At 42.7% G+C, this 22,824-nt stretch overlaps 1 protein-coding gene across 13 annotated transcripts in view; it reads left to right on the plus strand.

Annotated features, from left to right (window-relative positions):
- The window catches only part of synrg (synergin, gamma), a 41,922-nt gene extending 20,158 nt beyond the window's left edge, over positions 1 to 21,764 (plus strand). For 3 of the 13 annotated variants that reach the window (XM_029114797.2, XM_029114867.2, XM_029114871.2), the window contains 10 exons: positions 518 to 1,489; positions 5,613 to 6,188; positions 7,436 to 7,599; positions 8,830 to 8,883; positions 8,968 to 9,064; positions 11,982 to 12,130; positions 12,996 to 13,106; positions 16,252 to 16,290; positions 18,561 to 18,599; positions 20,377 to 21,764. In XM_029114797.2, coding sequence (XP_028970630.2) covers positions 518 to 1,489; positions 5,613 to 6,188; positions 7,436 to 7,599; positions 8,830 to 8,883; positions 8,968 to 9,064; positions 11,982 to 12,130; positions 12,996 to 13,106; positions 16,252 to 16,290; positions 18,561 to 18,599; positions 20,377 to 20,508 — 2,333 coding nt within the window. In that variant the 3' untranslated portion in view covers positions 20,509 to 21,764. Of the gene's footprint in view, positions 1 to 517; positions 1,490 to 5,612; positions 6,189 to 7,435; positions 7,600 to 8,829; positions 8,884 to 8,967; positions 9,065 to 11,981; positions 12,131 to 12,995; positions 13,107 to 16,251; positions 16,291 to 18,560; positions 18,600 to 19,956; positions 20,202 to 20,376 lie in introns of all 13 variants that reach the window. The other 10 variants (XM_029114840.2, XM_029114877.2, XR_003777427.2 and 7 more) reach the window with 9 other exon arrangements.
- The last annotated feature ends 1,060 nt before the right edge of the window (positions 21,765 to 22,824 follow it).

Here is a 22,824-nt window from a genome sequence, read left to right on the forward strand (position 1 = left end):
AGAGGTGTCGTAGCCCCTACAACCACACCTCTCCGTACACGCTTCTCCATTTGGTTTTCCGTAGCCCCTTTGTTGTGATTGAATCCAAATGGGATTTGAGAAGATGATTCGGTTAAAAAAAATGAACTAGTTGGAAGTAATTGCACATTGTTGGGAGGGCTGTCCTCTGACGTTCTCTGTCATGTCCTGCCCCAGCTGGGGCCTGACAGACAGGGTTGTGTGTGTGTGCGCGTGTGTGCTCTCTAGGATGTCCAGCTGTGTTTGTGCTCCTGCTGTTCTCTCACAGCGCTGTGTCTCTGGACAACGTTGCGGAGCATTTTACTGGACTTGCACCACAAGACTCCGCTCTGTATCCACGTCGTGACTAATCGGCCCCTCTGTGTGTTGTAGGATTGTCACGTGACCAAGTCCCCTGCTTACGGTGCCTGGTGTAACGGTGATGCCAGTGTCCTCTTTGGCTGGTGGCGCTGTTGAATTGTTTCTCAATGCCCTTCAGTTGCTCTGTTTGTTTTCACAGGGGAAGGATTTGCCGATTTCAAGTCTGTCAGCGTGGATGATGGCTTCACAGACTTTAAAACCGCCGACAGCATCTCTCCACTAGACCCTCCAGACCAGGCCAAGATGTTTCAGCCAGCCTTCCCACCTGCTTTTCCTATCTCTCAGTCTCTACCACAACTACAGCATCAACCGGCAGTCTCTCTCTCACAGCCTAAAAACCCGTTGAACATGGCTGACCTGGATCTGTTCTCCATGGTTCCGTCAGCCCCCGCCCACGCTCCTGCTGACACCAAGCCCGGCCCCTTCCCCTCCGTGGTGCTGCCACCTGGTGGGGCCAAGCCCACCGGCGGAGGGCCTGATGACTTTGGTGACTTTGCCCTCTTCGGCCCCGCCTCCTCCGCCGAGGCTGGCCCCGGCGGCTCTGCCGGGGGAGGGGACGTGGCAGCGTCCCAGGATGACTTTGCGGACTTCATGGCTTTTGCCAGCTCTGTGGGGGAGGCCAAAGCAGAGGACGCGAGGTCTGGGGATGGTGGCACTGGTGTGAGAGGAGAGGCCAACACCGCCTCACAGCTCCTCCAGCAGGGCTCTGACAAGTACTATGTGTTTAAGCAGATGTCTTTGGAGGGAGGCCTGACGTTTGACGACAACAAGGAAAGCACCGGGGGCTCCTTCTCTTCCCTGAAGAGTGAGGCCGACGACTTCGCCGACTTCCAGTCGTCCAAGTTCTGCTCAGCGCTGGGGTCCTCTGATAAGAGCCTGGTTGACAAGGTGGCCATGTTCAAACACGGAGGCAAGGAGGACTCTTCCTCCGTTAAGTCCCTAGACCTCCCGTCCATCGGGGGCAGCAGTGTGGGCAAGGAGGACTCTGAGGACACTCTCTCAGTGCAGCTGGACATGAAGCTGTCGGACATGGGTGGGGACCTGAAGCATGTGATGTCAGACAGCTCTCTGGACCTGCCGGGCCTCTCGGCCCACCAACCCCCTGCTGCAGGTGAGGAACTAGTGCGCCTCCTCTGGTGAGGCCACGCCCAGTCACTCATAGAGAGCCAATCATAGGCCTGGAGGTGGCCTCTGTCTCTGACCACCCGCCCCAGCCCCCCGTGCCCAATAGCACCCTAGTAAACCAGGGGTTAGACTTCAGGGCAAAGCATTGTTCTACATTCCCCAGATAACTGCTGAATCACGATCAGTCCAACACCACACACTATTAGCTTCTCATCCATTCCCAGTCCGATCGTAACTCAGTATTCATTTATTCACCTATTTATTCATTTCATATTTATTGATCATATTATGGTTCATTATTTATTAATAATTTGTTTTGCGTTTTCAGCACAGGCAGTGAATGGGGTGTGATGCATTCAGGCAACTTGACGTCAACACATGCCTTCATTGGCTGTCTGTGATAACATCGCCCATATCGCTCATCTCCTTAACGCACCTTCTGTCACTAACTGTATACTGCGGTCTCCCCGTAGGCTTCACTTTTATTCCCAATAAGCACCATTCTTCTTCGGAGGTGTTAAATTATGTTCAAGTTTATTACCAGTTTATTACTCTGCTACACTACAGACATTAGTGTCAGACGTTGCCATAAGCCATTGAGGAAAAGTTATGCTGTCTGGGTTGCATCCAGTGGCACCAAGTTTCTTGGACTCTTGATTGCTGAGGTGTGCATTCATTTAGTCTGACAGTTGAATAATTACGAGAAACGTCACATTAACACAATGCTGACACCGACGACTTGACTGGCGTAGTTTTAATGTTGTTACTGACTTTAACTTCATGAAATCGAGGTGTTTGTGGGAATGACTACAAATGTCTCCTACATAGACTGGAGTATTTTATATAGATTAATATATTTATGATGAGAAACCATATCAGTCATACAGTTTATCATATTGCATTGAGTGCATTGTATTGGTTGCTCGTGGGGGTGTGTGTGTGTGTGTGTGTGTGTGCGCGTGTGAGACTCATTGGTTCTGCTTTTCATTTGTACCAGTGACTTTTTTGTACCAGTGACCTGTGAGTGTCCATATAGTATTCCTTAGTACTCCTAGTGTTGGCTATCTATCTTCCATGGTGCTTTATTCCCACATCTACACACAGCACTACTAGGTCAACAGTTTGGCCGGGCTGTGAAGCCTCAAATGTATTGCTCTTCATTCCAGCTCTGTCCTAATCAATGGGAACACTACTCACATGCGTCCACATTTGCCTTCTTTTCCAGGCATTCTCCATATCAGCCCCTCTCCCCCCCAATGATCATCTTTTATTTACCAAGCATCTCGTCTTCTATGCCATGTCTCATATTTCATTGAGTGTGTGAGTGTGTGAGTGTGTGAGTGTGTGAGTGTGTGAGTGTGTGAGTGTGTGAGTGTGTGAGTGTGTGAGTGTGTGTGTTTGTGACATTTTAACGCCCATGTGCTTATCTTTTGGCATGATTGTACCTTGAGATGTGCTTATTGCCTAGGCTATGTTTTTTAACACTAGCCAATATATTAGTTCATTGGTTTGTAGCAGTTTGGGCAAAGGTGCATCTTGATCTAAATTCCATCCTGGAATTGACCATTTACATCAATGAAGAATAATTGTAATGATGCAGATTGCCTTATATCAGTTATATTGCACATCAGAACACGTTGTTCTCTCTGAGAGGATGACATGGAGCCGTGGTTACTGACCCCAGAAAAAACTGCAGCAAAATGGCCGTTCATATAACGAGTCAAGCAATGAAAACAGGCCCCTTGAAGCAAATGTCTCACCTAGTATTCTGACCCATGTTGTTGGAGAGCTCCTCTCAGATCTCCTATTGGAGGAGGAGTACAGTAGCAGGCCTTGGAGTGTGAAAGTGTCATCATGCTTGCTCTATAGTCAATCCTGGATTTAAGATAACCAACCTTAAAGAGACAGTATCTCTTCCCCCTGGGCTCCTTTGGGTCAGAACAGCTCAACAGGAAGCCTTTTCCTTTCTCTTTGATATTAAGGTAGGCCTATTTACAGTATGCTTACCTGTGGATCTATAAACAGGCTGAGAACACTGAGTTTATTGTTCCCCTTCCTGCCTTGGTCCTTTTCTGCTGCAGTGTGCTTGCCTGTTCAATTTGTGAAATTGACAAGAACATCTTGTAGGATGCCATTTTTCTGCATAACAGTATTGCAAGTTGTTTTTATGAAAGGAAAGAAAAAAGGCAATGTATACAGATTTAATAGTGTATTTTTATTACAGGAAAATAAATAGTATTTATTTTCAAACCTGATAGACTTCCTAATATTGTTTTAAACTGTGTTGTTTAAACTCTTGGGAGATTAAATGTATTGCTGTAAAGTTATTGAGGTATCTTAGGTTGTTAGAGGTTTACAGAATGTCTTGAGAAACCCTATTTAACTGTTTTAGTTATTGAATTTAATGAGAAAAGGGATACTGTCTCTTTAAATAAAAAATCTTGCTTGTGATTGGACAGGTTAACAGCGTGTTAGCTGTTTTGATAGGATAGCTGGCTTTGTTTGTTTTTTAATCACTCCTGCCTTGAACCTGTCCTTTTGTATAACCTGGGCTTTTCAAGTGTTCTGTATGAAATTATCTTTGAATGAACCAACCTGTTGCTTTTCACCCTATAGTACAACTACAGTGTGTCTTCTACTAAGATTTCCACATGTTAGTCTGTGAATGTGCCTTCTCATTCTGCATCTGTTCTTCTGGGAGTTTCTTTTCTCTGTTTGTTTTTCTTCTTTTTTTCTGACTCTGCATGCACTTGTATTCTAAATTATAAAAAATATGCTTTTAAAAGTGTTAGTTTGGCATACCTCTTGTAACAATAGACCTCACAGTATTTTGTGATCTTTCTCTTTCTCTTTTTCTCTCTTTACCCATGTTGTCGTAATAAATATTACTATTGGTATAGCTGAAATGCGTCTTATTTTCTCCTATCCCTTTCCTGAAAGGACAGATTATGATCTAGCTACATGAGGCTTACTACTACACAAGCTTCTTGTCAATTTCACAAATTGCTTTTTGCGTGCAAGGTTGTGTGTGTGTGTGTGTGTGTCTGTGTGTGTGTGTGTGTGTGTGTGTCTGTGTGTGTACGTGTGGAAGTGTTAAAATTGTATGCTTTTGTCTTCCGGATAATTATACTAGTCCTGCCCGTTCTATTACCATTTGAACACCGTTCTGCTTGTACAGTAGTGTGCCGATAGGCAATCAATATAGAGACAGGACTTCTCCACTCAACGGCTGACGTTGCCATGGCAATCTCCCATGAAACAGATTTCTTTATCACTCTTATTTTCTTTCTTATGCTACCAGAACTGTCTCCTAATAGTTTGTGCTACATTTTATTATATTTTTTTACACACTAAGGGAAAAACATTGAGTGGGGAGGTGTTGTTACTTAGCCTGTCTCATTTGCCTTAGATCTGTCACATCTTCAATATACTTCAGCCCCAACATCTGAGCCATGGCTGAAGGCATGCACTTCCTTAACATCAGAGATCTGCGAACACTACCATGGTTAATTTATAACACTTAAAATCAATTAAGGTGAAAGCTGTGTTATTTTCCCTAGCAATGAACCTAAACTCATTCTTGGCATTTTTACCTGTGCTTTGACATACTTGCATCTTGTTGTAAAGATACTTGTAAATTAGTATGCATTTAATGCCAGAACCATAATATGGCTTTTCCAGTATTTTTGGTGAAACACAGTGGTTCTCAAACTTTGATACTCTGACCTCTTCAGTCATTGGGCAATATCCAAAAGATTGTAATTTTAAAGCTAATTTCTTGCAGTGCTACACATCTTGCCCAGTTTCATGTGTTTTCATGTAATATCTGAGCAACTAACACTACCAGAGAATCAATGGCCTAAAAACATTAGCTGAGTTTGGAGTTCTCTATGGTCTTCACCTTGCATGATAGAAATAAAAACATGCTAATATACTTGAAGAGGAAGTTGGAGTTAGTACAGTCTGGGAGCCACTGGTGTAACATCTCATAGCTCGCCGGATGCTTTGTCACTTAGTCATGGCTGACAGACAAGCAGCTATCATTTCAGCATCCTATGCTTTTCCCTCTTGGAGCCACCGCCCGTGTGTATTTTGTGTTGTCATTACAGAGGGAGATGACATGAAGTTTGACCCCTTCGGAACGTCTGCGGTCAGCAGTATGGCCTGCTATGATTGGTCAGACAGAGAGGAGTGCCTGTCCAGTCAGGGCCAGGTCAAGAGGCATGCTGGCCTGGATGATGCTGGTTCTTCCTCTTTCCCTTCCTCAGCTGTAGTCCACAGGAAGGAGACGTTGTTCAGCAGCACAGAGAACATCACTGTCACACGCATTTCCCAGACTAAGATCACCACCTTCTCTACTGAGGATAATGTGTCAGCTGACAGCAAGTTTGAGGCCTTGGCTGACTTTGGCTCCGGTGAGCCGGGAGGTCTGGGTGGGGACGAGGACGATGACTTTGGGGACTTTGCCAGCACGGTGTCGGAGACGTCAGAGTCCCCCGCAGCCATGGTCGAGCCTGGCTCAGAGGGGAACCTAAACCAGGCCTCCGATGACTTTGGAGCATTCCAGGGGGACAAGGCCAAGTTTGGGAAGTCTGACTTTCTGAAGGCAAGTTCTCAGACCAAGGTAAAATCCAGCGAGGAGATGATCAAGAGTGAACTTGCTACCTTTGACCTCTCGGTACAAGGTAAGTCATTGCATCCATAGTCACTCCTTTCTCTTGTTGATTGTTATTGTATATTAATACACTATATTTTCTTCACTGTATATAAATACAGTGCTTCTCAAACCTGGGACCCCAGACATTCTCCAATGTTTTGTAGTTCTGAATCAGCACACCTGATTCACTAGTCAAGAGCTTTATGATTAGTTGACAATCAGGTATTCTAGCTCTGAAATAGCTAGCACACCTCAAAGGCCTGGAACGGCTGGAGGCCCCTCAGAATAGGTTTGTGAAATAATTCCTAGCTAGATTGATGTTCTAAATCCCCATCAGAAGGGTTTTCCAAACGTACGTTTCATTCATGCCTGCTAGTTCTGATTGAGTTGTGTTATTCAGATCAGCTGGTGCACTTGCGTTGACTCGTACTGGAGCGTCTATGGCTCATCCGGCAGCTCCGTGCACTGCTTTTGCCAGACAATAGATGGCAGTGTTGTGACCACAGCCCTGAGACAGTACAACACCGCCCCAATACACAACACAGGCAAATGGGAGGAATTTACAACCCTGAACATCCATGCCCTGCTGACATTAACCACGTTCGCGCCTTGGGGGTTCATTTTTTACAGTTATTGTCCTGTGTTATCTTTCATGCATAATTTACTGGCCTTTCCTACCTCCAATACGATGAAAGCTCATTTGCCATATATAGATTTCTCTTCCAGTGTTAAATGTAATTTGTTTTTCCTTGTTATTTCCCTGTCCTTATTGAATGGTAATCTGATCTATAGTAGGGGGGTGGATTAACGCTGTCATGCTGTGGGCAGGATGATGCATGTCTCTGTGGGGGGGTGATTACCTGGTTCACACAGCCGTCCAGCCAGCCAACACTGGTGGAATAGTTTGGGCTGAGCTCATCTGTCTGTGTGAGCGAGCCAAACTCCATGAATAATTCATACTTGCATTGGTTGCCGTGGTGCTGTTTTGTACATAATTATCGTTTGTTACAAATTAAGTGTTTGTCTTCTCTGTCCTTGTCCTGAAGGAATTAGCCACAACACAATAAGAGCTCAGTAAGAAGTCCCAATTACACCGTAGTAAATAAACAGGTGTATCTGGAATCAAGATCATCTGGAATTAGCCAGCATATCTAGGTTGAGAAAAGTGGTCATTAAAAGGGCATCTGTATGCCAGACGTGTGTGTGTGTGTTTGTGTATATGCTTTTTTATACTATTTCTTTATGTATGAAGACGCTCCCTTCTCTTTGCCTCAGGCACCCACAAGCGCAGCCACAGTTTGGGGGAGAAGGAGATCGGGCGCTCGCCCCCCTCCCCAGCCCCCGAGCAGCCCTTCAGAGACCGTTCCAACACCCTGAGTGAGAAGCCGGCCCTGCCAGTCATCAGGGACAAGTACAAGGACCTGACTGGGGAGGTGGAGGTGAGACCACACGGTCACTTCCTCCCTGACATATTAACTACCAGCTTGGCCAATTCTCCAGATACTCTGGCATTCAGTAAATATTGATTTAAGTAGCACACCACAGTGTCTTTTCATGGACTTAGCTAAGGTTAGCCCTATTTCTAGTCCATACCTAAGCGAGGGATGCCTGTCTCACATGAGGTGATAGTGTCTTGTGTTGATTTTCTTTTGAAGGTCTGTTTCCCTGCTGTGGATAAGTGCGTTGTAGTGGTGAAGCAGTGGTACCTTTCTGTAGTTGATCCCATTCATTTTTCAATAGGATCTTTACCCTGTGACAAACACTGTTCGCTTACAACTAGCTATTGCTCAGGTATACCCTTTGGTCATATGCAGGGCTGACAAATATGCCCCTTTCACATTTTCTCTGTTTGCATTCTTTGACATTAAGTTTTGTAAGGTGATAACCATATATAAAGGGAACCTGAGGGAGAAAATTAGTTGGCATTTATTTATTGAGCAAATATATGCCACGCTCAATGCCTCCCAAGAAAGATGTCTTCTATGCTAAACTCCTTTTATTTCATCTTTGCTTTATAGGTCCTGTCATTGCATTTTATTTGGGTCGGACTGTTCACTACTCTAATCAGAATTGTGAAATCTTTTGCTTTTCAGCCTGTCTTATTTGCTTGTGTTTTTTTAAATCATTGTCTTACTGCAAAGACCAGTTGCACTTCGGCATTATCACAATGACTCAACTGACATTCAGTATGGCCACAGAGCACAGTTTCTGGTTCCTTTAATGGCAGTTCATTAAGGTTCAGAAGCAGGAAGCATCCTCAAATGTCAACTTAAGTTTGCCAAAACACGCCTGTCAAGACTTGGAATAATGATATATGGACATTGTTGGAACTCTTTGGAAGATAACACCCTTTTTTTGTCTGGCGAAAACCTGACATGCCACAGTATTGACCAATTATTACATTAAAGCAGGGTGGTAGTAGTATGATGTTCTCAGAATGCTGTGATGTTTCCAGATTTGGGCAATTTTACGTCACATAATTCAATGTGGTAAGAATGTGACAAAAACTAAAGACTAAAGAAAAAACATTCCTAAGGAGATTTTCCATTGAACTAAGATTTTTCTGTACTTGGGGAAACTATTGGTTGGCCTTTTGGTAGAAGCCTTGTCGTATTTGTTTTGCACGCTTTTTACACCTGTAACACCAGAACTGTACCTTGTCGTTTCAGGAGAGTGAGCGCTATGCGTATGAGTGGCAGCGGTGTCTGGAGAGTGCCCTGCAGGTAGGACACTACCATGTTGTCCCCCCTCTTCTGTTATATCAATGTGTCTGTCTGTCCAACTCACTGTGCTGTCTCTGGCCCCAGGTCATCACTAAAGCCAACAACACTTTGAACAGCATCAGCAGCTCCACTGTCTGCACGGAGGTTATCCAGTCCGCACAGGGCATGGAGTACCTTCTGGGTGAGATACGCACACGCTCACGTCGGCCAACCTAGGTGTCCACGTCGTGTTAAACAAGGACTTCAGCTCTGGCTTATCTGCTGAGAGGTTGCCCGGCAGCGTTGGCTGCCATGTGGGTTCTGGCTGGTCCAGGTTTGGGGGCTTATCTTAGCACAGCATGACACATTGGGCTGCTTCCCAAATGGCACACTGTTCCTTTGGGCTTTGGTCAGCGATAGTGCCCTGTGTATGTAGGGTGCCATTTGGGAGGAAGCCAGTCTCTGACCTGACAGACGGCAGTGTTTTAATGAGGGACACAGGCTCCCATGCCCTGTGAGTGGCTGAGACCAGAACAGATTGTTTCACCATGACTCTTCTGAAAACAGACCTTAATAAGCCTTTGATCTCTCCGGTTCTCAACGGAGAACACAACTCTGTATCAATCACCATTTCATGTTAAACCTTTAATCCCTTCAAAGGCCAGATCTTCAGGTTTTTTCCCCCAGATGGCACTGGTGGCAATACGTTTTTGTTTTAGTACTGACCATCCATTTGAGGATAGTCAGTATTAACCCACGGTTGTGCTATGGTCTAGCATGGGGTTTATGGTGGAGGAGAAATGGGCATTAGCCATGAACATGAACGTATTTTAATTTTGACAAAAGAGTTCAAAATATTTTTTCTATTTGTGTGTGTTGTCGTTACTGGTACTTAACGTTTGAAGCATATGACTATATGTTGTTAGTTTACATTTACTTGTGATACAGTGGCCATCTGAATATGAATACACTAACTGGAATGTCCTCTCACTAAAGAGCATTTGCTAAATTCCAATACAGTTGTGATGCCGCGTAAAATGTAAATACTAACAGAATGCAACTATGTGCAATTCATTTAAACCCTATATTCAATAGGAAATTATACAAAGAAAACATATTTAATATTGAATCTGAGACATTTTATTATTTCCTGAAAATTGTATGCCCACTTTGAATTTTATGCCAGCAACATGTTTTAGAAAAGTTGGAACAGGGGCAACAAAAGGCTGTAAATGTTGTGTATTGCTAAAAAACTAAACCTGGTGTAATATCATGCAACTAATTAGGTCAATTGGCAACAGGTCAGTAACATGATTAGGTATTAAAAGATCATTCCAGAGTGTATGGGTCTGTCAGAAATGAGGATGGGGAGGGGTTCACCACTCCGGGCAAATAGTGCAACAATTTAAGAATAAAAGTTCTCAACATAATATTGAAAAGACTTTGGGTATCTCATCATGGTACATAATGGCATTAGAAGATTCAGAGAATCCAGAGAAATCTCTGTACGTAAGGGACAAGAACGAAAACCAGTATTGGAGGGCCGTGATCTTGGGCCCTCATGCAACAATGCATTAAAAACAGACACGATTCTGTAGTGGAAATCACTGCATGGGCTCAGGAACACCCCCAAAAACCATTGTCTGTGATTACAGTTTGTTGCTGCGTTCACAAATGCTAGTTAAACCTCTACCATGCAAAGAAGAAACCACACATAAACAAGACCCTGAAACACAGCTGCCTTCTCTGGGCCTGAGCTAATTTAAGATGGCCTGAGGCGATGTGGAAAACTGTCTGGCGAATAAAATTTACAAATTATTTTTGGGAATCATGGATGCCGTGTTCTCCGAAATAAAGAGGAGAGGGACCACCCAGCTTGTTATCAGCTCACAGTTCAAAAGCTAGCATTCGTGATGGTATGGGGGTGCTTTAGTGCATATGGCATGGGTGACTTGCACACCTGGGAAGGCACCATTAATGGTGAACAATATATACAGGTTTTGGAGCAACATATGCGGCCATCCAGACAATGTCTTTTTCAGGGAAGGTCTTGCTTTTTTCAGCAAGCCATTACAACAGCATAGCTCCGTAATATAATAGTCCTGGTGCTAAACTGGCCTGCCTGCAGTCCAGAACTTTAAGCCATTGAAAACCTTTAGCACATTATGAAATGGAAAAATAAGACAAAGGAAACCTTGAACTGTTGAGCAGCTGAAATCCTATATCAAGCAATAATGGGAATACATTTCACTTTCAAATCTACAGAAATTGGTCTCATCAGGTCCCAAACACTGACTGAGTATTGTTAAAAGCAGAGGTGATGCAACACAGTGGTAAGCATGCCCCTGTCCCAACTTTTTTTGGAATGTGTTGCTGGAATCAAAATCAAAATGGACATGTTTTTTTCCAAAATAATTAGTAAAATAATTTTCTACTTTTGGTATGTCTTGATTTTTTGTCTCCTAAAAATGTAGGATTTCGGGATTGAGGTGCTGAATAAAAGTGGCCTTTTATTGTGGCCAGCCTGAGGCACACCTGTGCAATAATCATGCTGTCTAATGAGCATCTTGATATGCCACACCTGTGAGGTGGATGGATTATCTTGGCAAAGGAGAAGTGCTCACTAACACAGATTTAGACAGTTTGTGCCTTTTGTGTACATAAAGTCTTAGATCTTTGAGTTCAGCTCATGATAAATGGGGGCAAAAACAAAAGTGTTGCGTTTACAATTTTCAGTGTATGTGGTCTCAGTCTAGAGCCTTGAATGGCTGGTGTTCTAGTTACCTTTATACCCTCTTGTTTTTATGATACATCTTTAAAAGGTAGGGAACCTTGATACATTTGGTGTTTTTTTCCCCTTCCCTCTGGTATTTTACCCGGCACTGCCAACATTATCCCAGGCTGGTCTCATGATTGGTCTTCAGAGGGGGTTTCAGCATATCAGAGTATAGACAGCTTGGTTTTTTATTGTCTGGACACGCCTGAGAGGAATGAAATTGCATGTTGTATTTCACATGTCTAAACTTAGCTGATGTTTGAGCTTGGGGACAGAACTGCGAGCGGGTGTGTTAAGGTGCGTTGGGGTTGCGTGTTAGTAACGTGGTGTGTTTGTGTGGCAGGTGTGGTGGAGGTGTATCGTGTGACCAAGCGGGTGGAGCTGGGAGTCAAGGCTACAGCTGTGTGTTCCGAGAAGCTGCAGCAGCTGTTGAAAGACATCAGCCGCGTGTGGAACAACCTCATGGGCTTCATGTCTCTGGCCAACCTGGCAGTAAGACAAACACACACACACACACAAACCTCTCACATGAAAGATGTGGGGACGGAGGGGGGCGAGGACGTGGGGACGGAGGGGGGCGAGGACGTGGGGACGGAGGGGGGCGAGCAAGTGGGGACGGAGGGGGGCGAGGACGTGGGGACGGAGGGGGGCGAGGACGTGGGGACGGAGGGGGGCGAGGATGGAGGGGGGCGAGGACCTGGGGACGGAGGGGGGGCGAGGACCTGGGGACGGAGGGGGGGCGAGGACGTGAGAGGAACGGTGAGGACGTAGGGGGGTGGGGACGGTGGGGGTTGGTGACTGAGGGGGGGCGAGGACGTGGGGGCGGAGGTGGGTGGGCACGGTGGGGGTTGTGGACAGAGGTGGGCGAGGACGTGGGGACAGAGGTGGGTGGGGATGGTGGGGGTTGGTGACTGAGGGGGGGCGAGGACGTGGGGGCGGAGGTGGGTGGGGATGGTGGGGGTTGGTGACTGAGGGGGGGCGAGGACGTGGGGGCGGAGGTGGATGGGGATGGTGGTTGTGAGTTTCTCCAAAAAAAATTCAATTATTAGTAACCCTAGAATGTCATATGAAGTATCTTCCCATTATATTAATAATGACTCGCCGGTCAGTAAAAATGTAACTTCAAAAAAACATGTTGATCATAAACTACAACTGTGCCAATTCATCAGTGTAGTGATTTTCTATTCTCAGTACACCTTGTCTTCATTTAAATCAAAACCAAGCATAATCCAAGTCTCTCCAGCAACAGTGTTGGCCAAACCCTGTGGAGAAAGGTTCTAGAACATGCCAAGATGGTGTGGCTGAGAGGGCACAGAGCCTGTGCATGCAGTAATGTTTTGTCTGTCTGTGTGTACAGCCTGATGAGAGCTCGCTGGACTTCTCCTCATGCATTCTGAGACACGGCATCAAGAATGCCAAGGAGCTTGCCTGTGGGGTCTGCCTTCTCAACGTGGATTCACGCAGCAAGGTCTATACATACGCATGTACAGCCACACTCTCACAACACAGCTACTCTATAGACAACATACTGTGGATAGTGAAAATCCACCCAGCCCTTGCAATCTTCACATTGCGCAGACTTAAAATGTAATCCTTAGAGATTTATATCTATCCTATTTAAGATTTTTTCTATCCTCTCTCCCAGTAGTGAATGTACCTTTAGGAACCATTACAGCTTTATGGTAAAACTTTTAGGGAAATACGCTGTATATCCATTGATTTAGTCAAATTTACTCACTCTTTTTTTTTTGCCAACTTAAGGGCCTTTTTATACCATAACAGCAAACGTTAGCAAGGCAACATCTTGTTTTACATAATCACTTACAACATGTTTCAGGTGATTTTTACATGGACTGCCTGATAAGCCAAGAGAGGGTTGTGGGCTTTTATCTGAAGGATAATAATTATAGCTACTCAAAACAATCATCATTTCATGATTTGTTTGGGCATGACAGCACACGCAATGACACTAGTCCACGAAGGAGTTTTGAGGTGAATTATGCTACGGTAAAAAAAATATAAAGGGTGTTCAGTGTCTAATTTTTTTATTTAGCAATGTGATGCAATGGAGATTCCAAATTAATGTAAACCATTTTCAAACTCTTACATTTCTAGAAAATTTACGTTCTGATGGTGTCCCAATTTGCTATTTGGCTACTGTCAAAATGGGACACTCCAGTCATTTAATGGAGAATATATATTTATTACATTAGTTTTAGTTCATGCATGCATTTGTTTATATTCCTGATAGTGAGCTTATCTCCTTTAGTATCATAACCCATCCGTATGACTGGTGCGGCATCTCGAGATGCTGATAAACCAGCATTATCATTACACGGGCATCTTGTGCTGGTAACAATAAACCTGCAGAAAAGGTGTTCTGAAGAAAATGTTTTCTCCCACAAAACAACACTGGCACACATTAAGTTTTGAGGGTGCATTCAGTTGGCATGCTGACTGTAGAAATGTCCTCCTGTGCTGTTGTCAGAGAATCAAATGTTAATTCCTTTTCCGCCTCCAGTGTCGTTTTAGACAATGTGTCAGTACGTCGACAGGCCTCTCAATATTTATTTAGATACATTTCACTTTGGTGACATTGCATTGCATAGATATTATAAAGAATTAAGTTAGTTGACAATTCTTTACAATACAGGATTAAGTGTATTGACTCAATAAAAGTTTCTCAATTTGGCAGTATCACCAGAACAAATGTATTCTCAACACAATTTCTGTTTGAAGAAGAGTCACTCATCCTGTGTTTAATTTTTATTTATTTTGTATAATGTAGTAGAGATCTTAAGTACTTTAAATAGTGTCATGATGCACATTTTCTGAATGTGGTATTACTATACTCCCTATAGTATTACCGTATAAATATGGTAGTCAGCATACTTAATATTGACCATATTAGCCTCATACTACAATACCTAGTATTTCAAATATTTTGGTTTCACATGCCTCAGCAGTGAAACCCAAATGAATGCTTAAAACAAGTGGAAAGGGAATGTTTCTTTTGACTGATTAACTTGGCAATGTTCTATTCATTGGCACAAATGTGCTGGGGAAAAAAACATTTCCGTTCCACTTGTTTTAAGCATTCATTTTGAGTTCATATGTATGCCATGTTTTCTAGCTTTATTCCCCAACACCTTTACTGTAGACAGAGCGGATGATTTGGAGTGGATTATGGCTTTACTCTGACATACAGGCCAGGAATGTGGAGGGAATTCAACGTTGGCCATCCATTTGTATTTTTCCAGTATGGTGGCAGCAGAAGCATGTTTTCACTGAGACCCCCTTTCATCATGCCGAAATGGTTATTTACGGATTTCCAAGTGTATCAGCCGTTCAACCATATCTTCATTCCAGCCCTGAGATGTCCACTCATCCATCCTTCTTGCTGTGTATATTATCACCAACATTTCCTCTTGCAGAACATCTATCCATTCTACCGTGGTGTCTCGCTAGGGAGTCTCAAACTGCAACAATTTGGTTGAAATCTAGCTAGAAATAACCTTTTTACCCAAGAGCACCGTGGTATTTCCTATTGACTACATCCCCCAACAATACAAAATGCCCAGTCCAACCTAACCCTGATATTATGCCACTGTTATTGTAACTCAAAAAACAAGCAACTGATGGAAAGCACCAAAACACATTATTATTATCATTAATAATAATAATTCATTATTTAGAATAATCACAAAGTGCATTAAATAAATAAATATAAAATAAAAAAAGAAACATGTTTATGAACAAAAAGCCTTCCTATATAAGAATGTCTTCAGGCCTGTTTTATGTAAGTCCAGAGTCTGTGGTGACTTCAGGTGGTTTGGGAAGCCAATGCAGAGATACCAGGATGGGGGTGATGTGGGTATATTCCCCTACTCTCATCAGGATCCTGGCCGTGCTGTTTTGGATGTATGAGTCGGCATATGTGGTTCAGTGCCCCATATATTGAACACTATTTCGGTAGCAAGAATGTTGAATAATAGTTAACATTTAATGGAACAGATTGTGTCCATTTTTGTTTTGAAGTGTATGATGCCATGGTATTAGGACCTTAAAAACTCATAGCTGTCAAACATTACCATAAGTTCATTTGGGTCATTTCCTCATGCTTCTTATGGTTCTTAAGATGAACTTCAGTAATTGCCTCAATTCTTTTGAGACCGTGCTGCAATTAGTTGGTTGTAATTGTCTTCATACACCTTGATTCTTGGCAAATATTTTACCTTCATAATTTATGTGGGATGTATTTCCTACATTCTCTCACAAAAATGTATTTTGGCTATAAAAATGTGTATTGTGCTGAATAGCTGTGTAGGATAAAAAAAAAATTCTCTAAATAAACGTTAATCAGTGAAATGTGAAGATTGCAAGGGGTTTGTCGACTTTCACTAGCAACTGTAAGCATATTTTAATTCTGTCCCCACACAATCCCGAATGTCAACAAACCCAACATCTGTTGAACCATTTGATAACTCGTACGTGCCAATACATTTCTAAAAGTTAAATGAAATCCTCAATCCTTTTGCCATTTATTTGAGTTGCTAAGCTAGTGGTTGACGCATGACTAAATTATTGTTTCTTTGACTTTGAACAATTTGCAGAGCAAGGAAGAGAGAACTATTGGACGTCTGTTTAAAAGAGTGAGGCAGTAAACAGTCTACTGAATCTCATTTCACTCTGTCCTACTGGGAGCCTGGGGGCAAAATTCTCCACTGATAGGCAGAAACAGAGGGGTGCCAAAATGACAGGACACTTCTCCTCACCGCTCTCTCTCACGTCACACTCACAGCCAGTGCCAAAAGAAACACTGTCTCGAGGTCTGGCACATATGGGTTAGAAATGACTAGGCAATCTTATTTTACCAATTTTCAGGTCACTCTTTATGAGTCTTAGTAGTGAAGGAGATTATATGTTGCCGTTTAAGAAGTGTCAGGATAGCCTATTGGTCTACAGCAATGGGCCTGTTGGTCTACAGCAATGGGCCTGTTGGTCTACAGCAATGGGCCTGTTGGTCTACAGCAATGGGCCTGTTGGTCTACAGCAATGGGCCTATTGGTCTACAGCAATGGGCCTATTGGTCTACAGCAATGGGCCTATTGGTCTACAGCAATGGGCCTATTGGTCTACAGCAATGGGCCTATTGGTCTACAGCAATGGGCCTATTGGTCTACAGCAATGGGCCTATTGGTCTACAGCAATGGGCCAGGAAACCAAAGGTTGCTGGATCAAATCCCTGGGCGGACAAGGTAAACATCCCTGTTGTTCTGGCCCTGAGCAAGACCGTTAATTCTAATGGCTTGCAGGGCATTGCTGTAAATATGTTAGTAGCATACTTACCTGGTAAAATAACAGTCAAATAAAAGTGTTTTGGGAAAGGGAGATAACAAAAGAAATGTAGAGAGAGGATGTGAGAGGAGTGGTTGTCATTTGGGCATCTTGGGCTGTGCTGGCTGTGTTGTGGGAAGGTGTCTGGGGCGGTCTGTGAAGCATGCAGGAGCTCTTCACCGTCGTGAACTCTGGTTTCCAGCCCCTTTCACTTTACCACTATTAACAAGTATCTACAATACCCATCCATACCTTTTTATTTTTTAACTACCTAGCTTAACTCATCATTTCAGTTCTGCTATCTATTTTTTAGATGTTTCACTCTTTCCAAATCCTGATTACTAGGTGTCATATTGGGTCAATGAATAGTATTGTTTGACTTTGCAGTCCGCAGGTCCAGATTTCTTTGATTGGTACTTGCCATGCTCCTGTGCATAATTTAGCCTGAGATGGATTGATGGGTTAAGGGAAAGTGTGGTTGGCTGAGAGAGATGTGACTGGACTGGACTCTGACAGCCCATGTGGCTCTGATGCTGTCATCACAGGTCCTAATAGATCAACTGACAGCCTTTCTCATTCCCTCTCTTTCTCTGTTTCTCTCCGTCTGTTGTATGGTGAGTCAGGCAGATTATTATTATTTAGCATACCCCTGACGTCAAATTAATAATCCTCTTTTTAATTATATTTTTAGCCAGAGGAGCATTTGTAAGAAAGCATAAAAGCTTATAGAGAATAGCATCCCCTTGGAGTATAATGAAATCTGGATAGTGTTTAAATGTAGCAGCCTGTGCTGCTAATGGCATTGACCTTCAGGGAAGAGAACAGGTGGGTTCCATCTGTCAACTTGAGGTAGGTGTGTGGTAATGGTGGTTATGGTGTCACCATGGAGAAACTCTTTAGGTTTAGTTTGATTCTCTTTGATTCTTCTGATTCAAACCTGGGCTTTATCTTATCTAATGAAACAGCCTAGAGACCTGCCTCTGCTTTTCGTCCAAACATCAACATGCATTGAGTCAGGGATGGACAACCGCAATATGTGTCCTAATACCACATTTAGTCTGAGTTTTGGGCAATCATCTGTCCTGCCCTGAGAAATGTGTGGTGTGACAACCAATGACCGGGTGTTGGTTAAATCACAGTGCAACAGTCAACAGTAGGTAGTATCTAGGTCTAACCATGCTTACTGGAACACTGCAAAAAGCCATGAACTCTTGAGTGATTAATAGTGAAGTACTGTATTTTTATTACTTTATTTGGAAATAGTCCAATAACATTAAAATAGGTTTATTTGGTGGTGGCTACCTGATGTATTTTCAAACTGCACAGTATTTATCTCAAGTATATTGCCATGTTGCCCATCCCTGTTTGATGCTTGTTGGTGAATTAGGTATATAATGGTAGGGTGGTACTTCAGGTCCTTTCGCTTTGGGGCTCTTGTAATATTCAGGTGATCTGTTTCTTTGGTGTACCAACACTGTTCTTTACATACGCCTAGATTGATTCTTAGTTACTGCAGGTTTCAGTTTGCATACCCAGGAAAATGCTTGAAACCAGGAAATGCTGACTCCTCTTGTGCTACTTACAGGCACTGGCAAAAAACACTGACAAGAGGTTAAGGGTAAGGGTATGCTTCTCTTATTAACACTTCTTAAGCAGTAGACTGTAGCCTCTCCCTTGATACATGACCTTCCTTGTATTAGCCGGTTGTCTTGTCTGCGGCTTTGTAGCATAATGCGCATCACCCTCCCTTTGGTTTCCTAATGCAGGGTTTTTAACCTTTACATTTCAATTACAAAGGTCACCTAGGATTAATCATGCGCAACCATTTATTTGTTTTATTCCTCAAATGGTTCGACTCACCCAAGCATCTGTTTATGTCTGCAAATCATATTGACGTCTGATGGGTAAAGTGCAGCTCGTGGTTTTGCAGAGATGTATTTGATGGAATCGTGGGGAGAGACTGAACATCTGGGTTGAAAGGTGAAGATGGAAGCATAGGAGAAGAGGGTATATGCACAGGGCTGAATTTAGACATCATAGTCCTGAAAGGAAATCTGCACTATTACAGGATAAAGTAGGCTACTATGTAGACCTTACTCCGGTGACACTCGCCAGTGATGGCTCATGTACTTGTGGTGAAATAGCTCAAGATAAGCAGCTATGAAAAACATTGTTGCTCATCTTTCAGCAGTAGGCATTTGCTTTCCAAATTGTAGCCTGCACATTTTGTGTGATTTGTATTTAAAAATTCTGGAAAGACAAACTGACCACCTCAACTAAATCTAAAAATATAATCCCTTGATGGTCCCTAAATGACAGTTCCCCTTTAATTCAGTCCTGCCAGCTCATTAGTTTAACTGTGAAATTGGCTTATTGACAGGTTACACTGAAGTCATTTAGCAGACGTACTTACAGTTGTTAGAACAAGCCCTTGTGATTTCATGTTTATGGTCACAAGTGTCGGACTTGCAATGCAGCCCAATAGTTTTTAAATCTAATATATTATTAGTATTACCATCATTATTCTTGTGCTTTTGTATGCCTCTTTGGCTATGTACTCCAGCCTTGGTAAGCCCCTGCATTAATCCAACCATGGAAAGGCCTTTGTGTTCTCTACGTTCTTTTGGCTGTCACTCTCCAGCGTTCCATGCCCTGTAATATAGACTAAATACAGGTTTGAGGAGCGAAGTGGGATGAGGCACATAAGGCAGATGGAGAATACATTGTGTCTGTGAAACCTGAGTGTGTGAGAAAAGGAGGGTGTATGTTTGAGTGTGCAAGAAAAGGAGGGTGTATGTTTGAGTGTGTGACAGCTTTAACAGGTGTTCACAGTAGTCGTTCAGTAAATAGCTTGTGAGCAGGTGGTGAGGTATGAGTGTACAACTCCACGTTGTGGTTTTCTAGGTTGTACAGTATAAGCATCGCTCTCTGTCTGTGTGGGAGGATGTGATTCACCACACATGACTCATTTCTCTTTCTAGCTTCGTCTTAGATACTTCACCAGGAATGCAAACTCTTAAACCTCACAACAAATACATTAACATCTCCTCTTCAACACCCAACTGCTACTACCAGCTGGGCCCATCTAAATCCAAGCGCTGCCCCTCTTCATTTTCTCAACGGCTATATTCAGATGTTATGTGGGAGTACCATTCACTCAGTAGGTTCAGCTAACCGTGTCAGGAGGACAGTCTTTAATCAGTACACAGATCACCACAGTGAGTAGGTAGGTTAGCTACCCATAACACCCTGCTTGTTTAGTCTCATTATTTAGTTCCTGTTGATCATGAATCTGTCGGTTTCAATTGCATTCAGTTTGTGCTAGTCTGATTAACTATTCATTAGAAAACAGTTTGACCTAACATCACCCCCGTTTTTCTCTCTTTGGACCATTCTGCCAGGCTTTTAACTCTGAGACGGACAATTTCAAGTTGCTGTACGGAGGTCACCAGTATCATGCCAGTTGTGCCAATTTTTGGATTAACTGTGTGGAGCCCAAACCACCGGGCCTCATCCTGCCTGATTTGCTCTGAACACCATACCCAAATGGCTGGACCTCATCCTGCCCGACCTGCTCTGAACCACATACCCAAACGTCTCATCCTGCCCGACCTGCTCTGAACCACATACCCAAACGTCTCATCCTGCCATCCGACCATGGCACTGAGTTATCAACACTGGCAATGTGCATCAGTCAGGCCCTCAGCCATTCACCAAATCACCTCTGATCTTGGGCTGTGAGCACACAGAGAGACATCAGGAGTCTCTGGAATCCTCTATTTATTTGCCTTTTATTCTCTCTTTTTTTCCCTCTCCATGGAACTCTGTGTCCTTCAACCAAGGCAGTAGTGTAGAATCTGCTAATTCGTACCAATTCCAGGCTTGGCAAAAAACGAAGCCTATTATGTATCATAATGTATTGTAAGATTATACTGTATAAATGGTGAAAATATAAACGACTGTCTTCACTACTGTAGAATTGATTAGAAGTTCCAGGTTGGCCCTTATTTCTGCATACAGTATTCAGACATAACCAATGTTTTGGGATGGTAATATGAATAGGGTAAGGAGTACATCATTTGTCTATAATGCACTATTTTTGTGACTCAATTCCGTATCAAACATTTGAAAATGTGCAATATAATGATGATGAAGGCTGAAGGAACTTCTAGACAAAATGAAATGTAAAGTTATGTAATTTTTCTTGTCACGTGTTTGGTAGTGGAGAGGCTGTTGTTTACCTACGTTATTTTTTTGCTTTCTTGATCTTTGTCTTTAATCAGGGATGTGGTACATCACACTGCTGGGACTGAATCACTTTGATGGTCAGGTCTCTAAAAGAAGACTCCGTGGCTGTTAACATTTTAATAGATTTCTAAAAAACTTTAATTAAACATGCAAAGCTTCACTGCTCTGCTGTCTTGAAAGGCAGTGATATTTGCCATTTTAAGTATTGTGTGACATTTACTGCTTTTGTATTGTTTGATAGGGGCTGCTTTATCACAATGAATATTAATGTAGTATTTGAAAATGTTAGAGACTTGAAAGGCAGTCTTAATTCTAAAGATGGTTGCTTGTGAGTGTGGTTATTTTCTGTATTGCTGTGGTAGTGTATATACACTCATGCTAATGATAGTGATGTTTCTGCAGATCTAAGTCTTGAATTAAGTCAACTGTGATTATGAACTACTATTGCAGCAGCACTTTGTGTGGATTACAGAATAATAGTTTTGCAGAAACTGTCATGTGAAGAGATTAAATTTACATAAATAAGACATTGATGGATTAATTACGTACTTATTGTGGTCATTTATTTATTTAGGCAGGGAAATTGTGCAACAAAGGCAATGTCTCAATTCACTGGGGAAAGTATGTTTATGTACCAGTTTTAGCTAACCACTTATTAGTTTCTACACAGCGAAGACGCGTACATACTGTAGTCAAAAGTTGTGAAAACCATTGTAAAACAGCAACAGCAATGGTTAAAATGTGGGTACAAAGTTGCTGTATTTTCCTACTGACACTGGCCACACTATGTTTTCTCTGAGTTTGTTGCAGTGGTGAAGAGCTTTCACAGAAAATGGATGTTGGACCAAAGCTGTTCTCACACTGGAAATGGTGTTAAACCTTAAGGGTTGTGTAGCATGCATGTGTGATTGCAATCTATAGAAGGGTATGTAGTGTGGAAAAACTGGATACTGAAGATGAATGCAAACAATGTATATTTATAGGGTTCAATGGAGAAAAACTGTCGGCATACAGGAGGCCACTGTGGGGGTGGGCTAGCCTGCTAGTCAGATCAATCTGCCCTTCTCAAGGCGTCTAAACATTAAGTAACTTCCCTTTTCAGTCTGCCGTCCTATACTCTCAAAGCAGAAGGTTATTGGAGGGTCTTTTTGGGGTTCTTCACATTGAATCAGTTTCATTCAGAAATTTTGTATATTTAGAAATTTAACCTACAGTCCTCTCAAGTATCATGTTGCAAAATACCTTGGATCAGTCCGGTGAAATGCGTGAGGAAAATATAGACGGCATACTCAAAAGTCGTTTATGTATTTTGAGTTTAAGTCACGTCTTTTTACATGAGTGTAATTTGCATCCATAAATGGCAGGTTATTTATAGCCTATATAAGCTAAAGAGTAAATGGCCCAAGACAAATTGTTGTGAGACCCCATTGTAAAGTTGACAATATAGACATTTTGATTAATTCTAACACTTCTGTCAATAACAGAATACTATTCTGTCTACTCTCAATTCAGCCCTTGGTCTTTCCTAAATGTTATTAGAACCTTGCTTAGAACCAACTTCTGTGGTAAGATGTGGCAGGTCTTTTGGCCACAAACACCAG

This window comes from Esox lucius, chromosome 1, assembly GCF_011004845.1.
Source record: "Esox lucius isolate fEsoLuc1 chromosome 1, fEsoLuc1.pri, whole genome shotgun sequence".
Classification (NCBI taxonomy): Eukaryota; Metazoa; Chordata; class Actinopteri; order Esociformes; family Esocidae; genus Esox; species Esox lucius.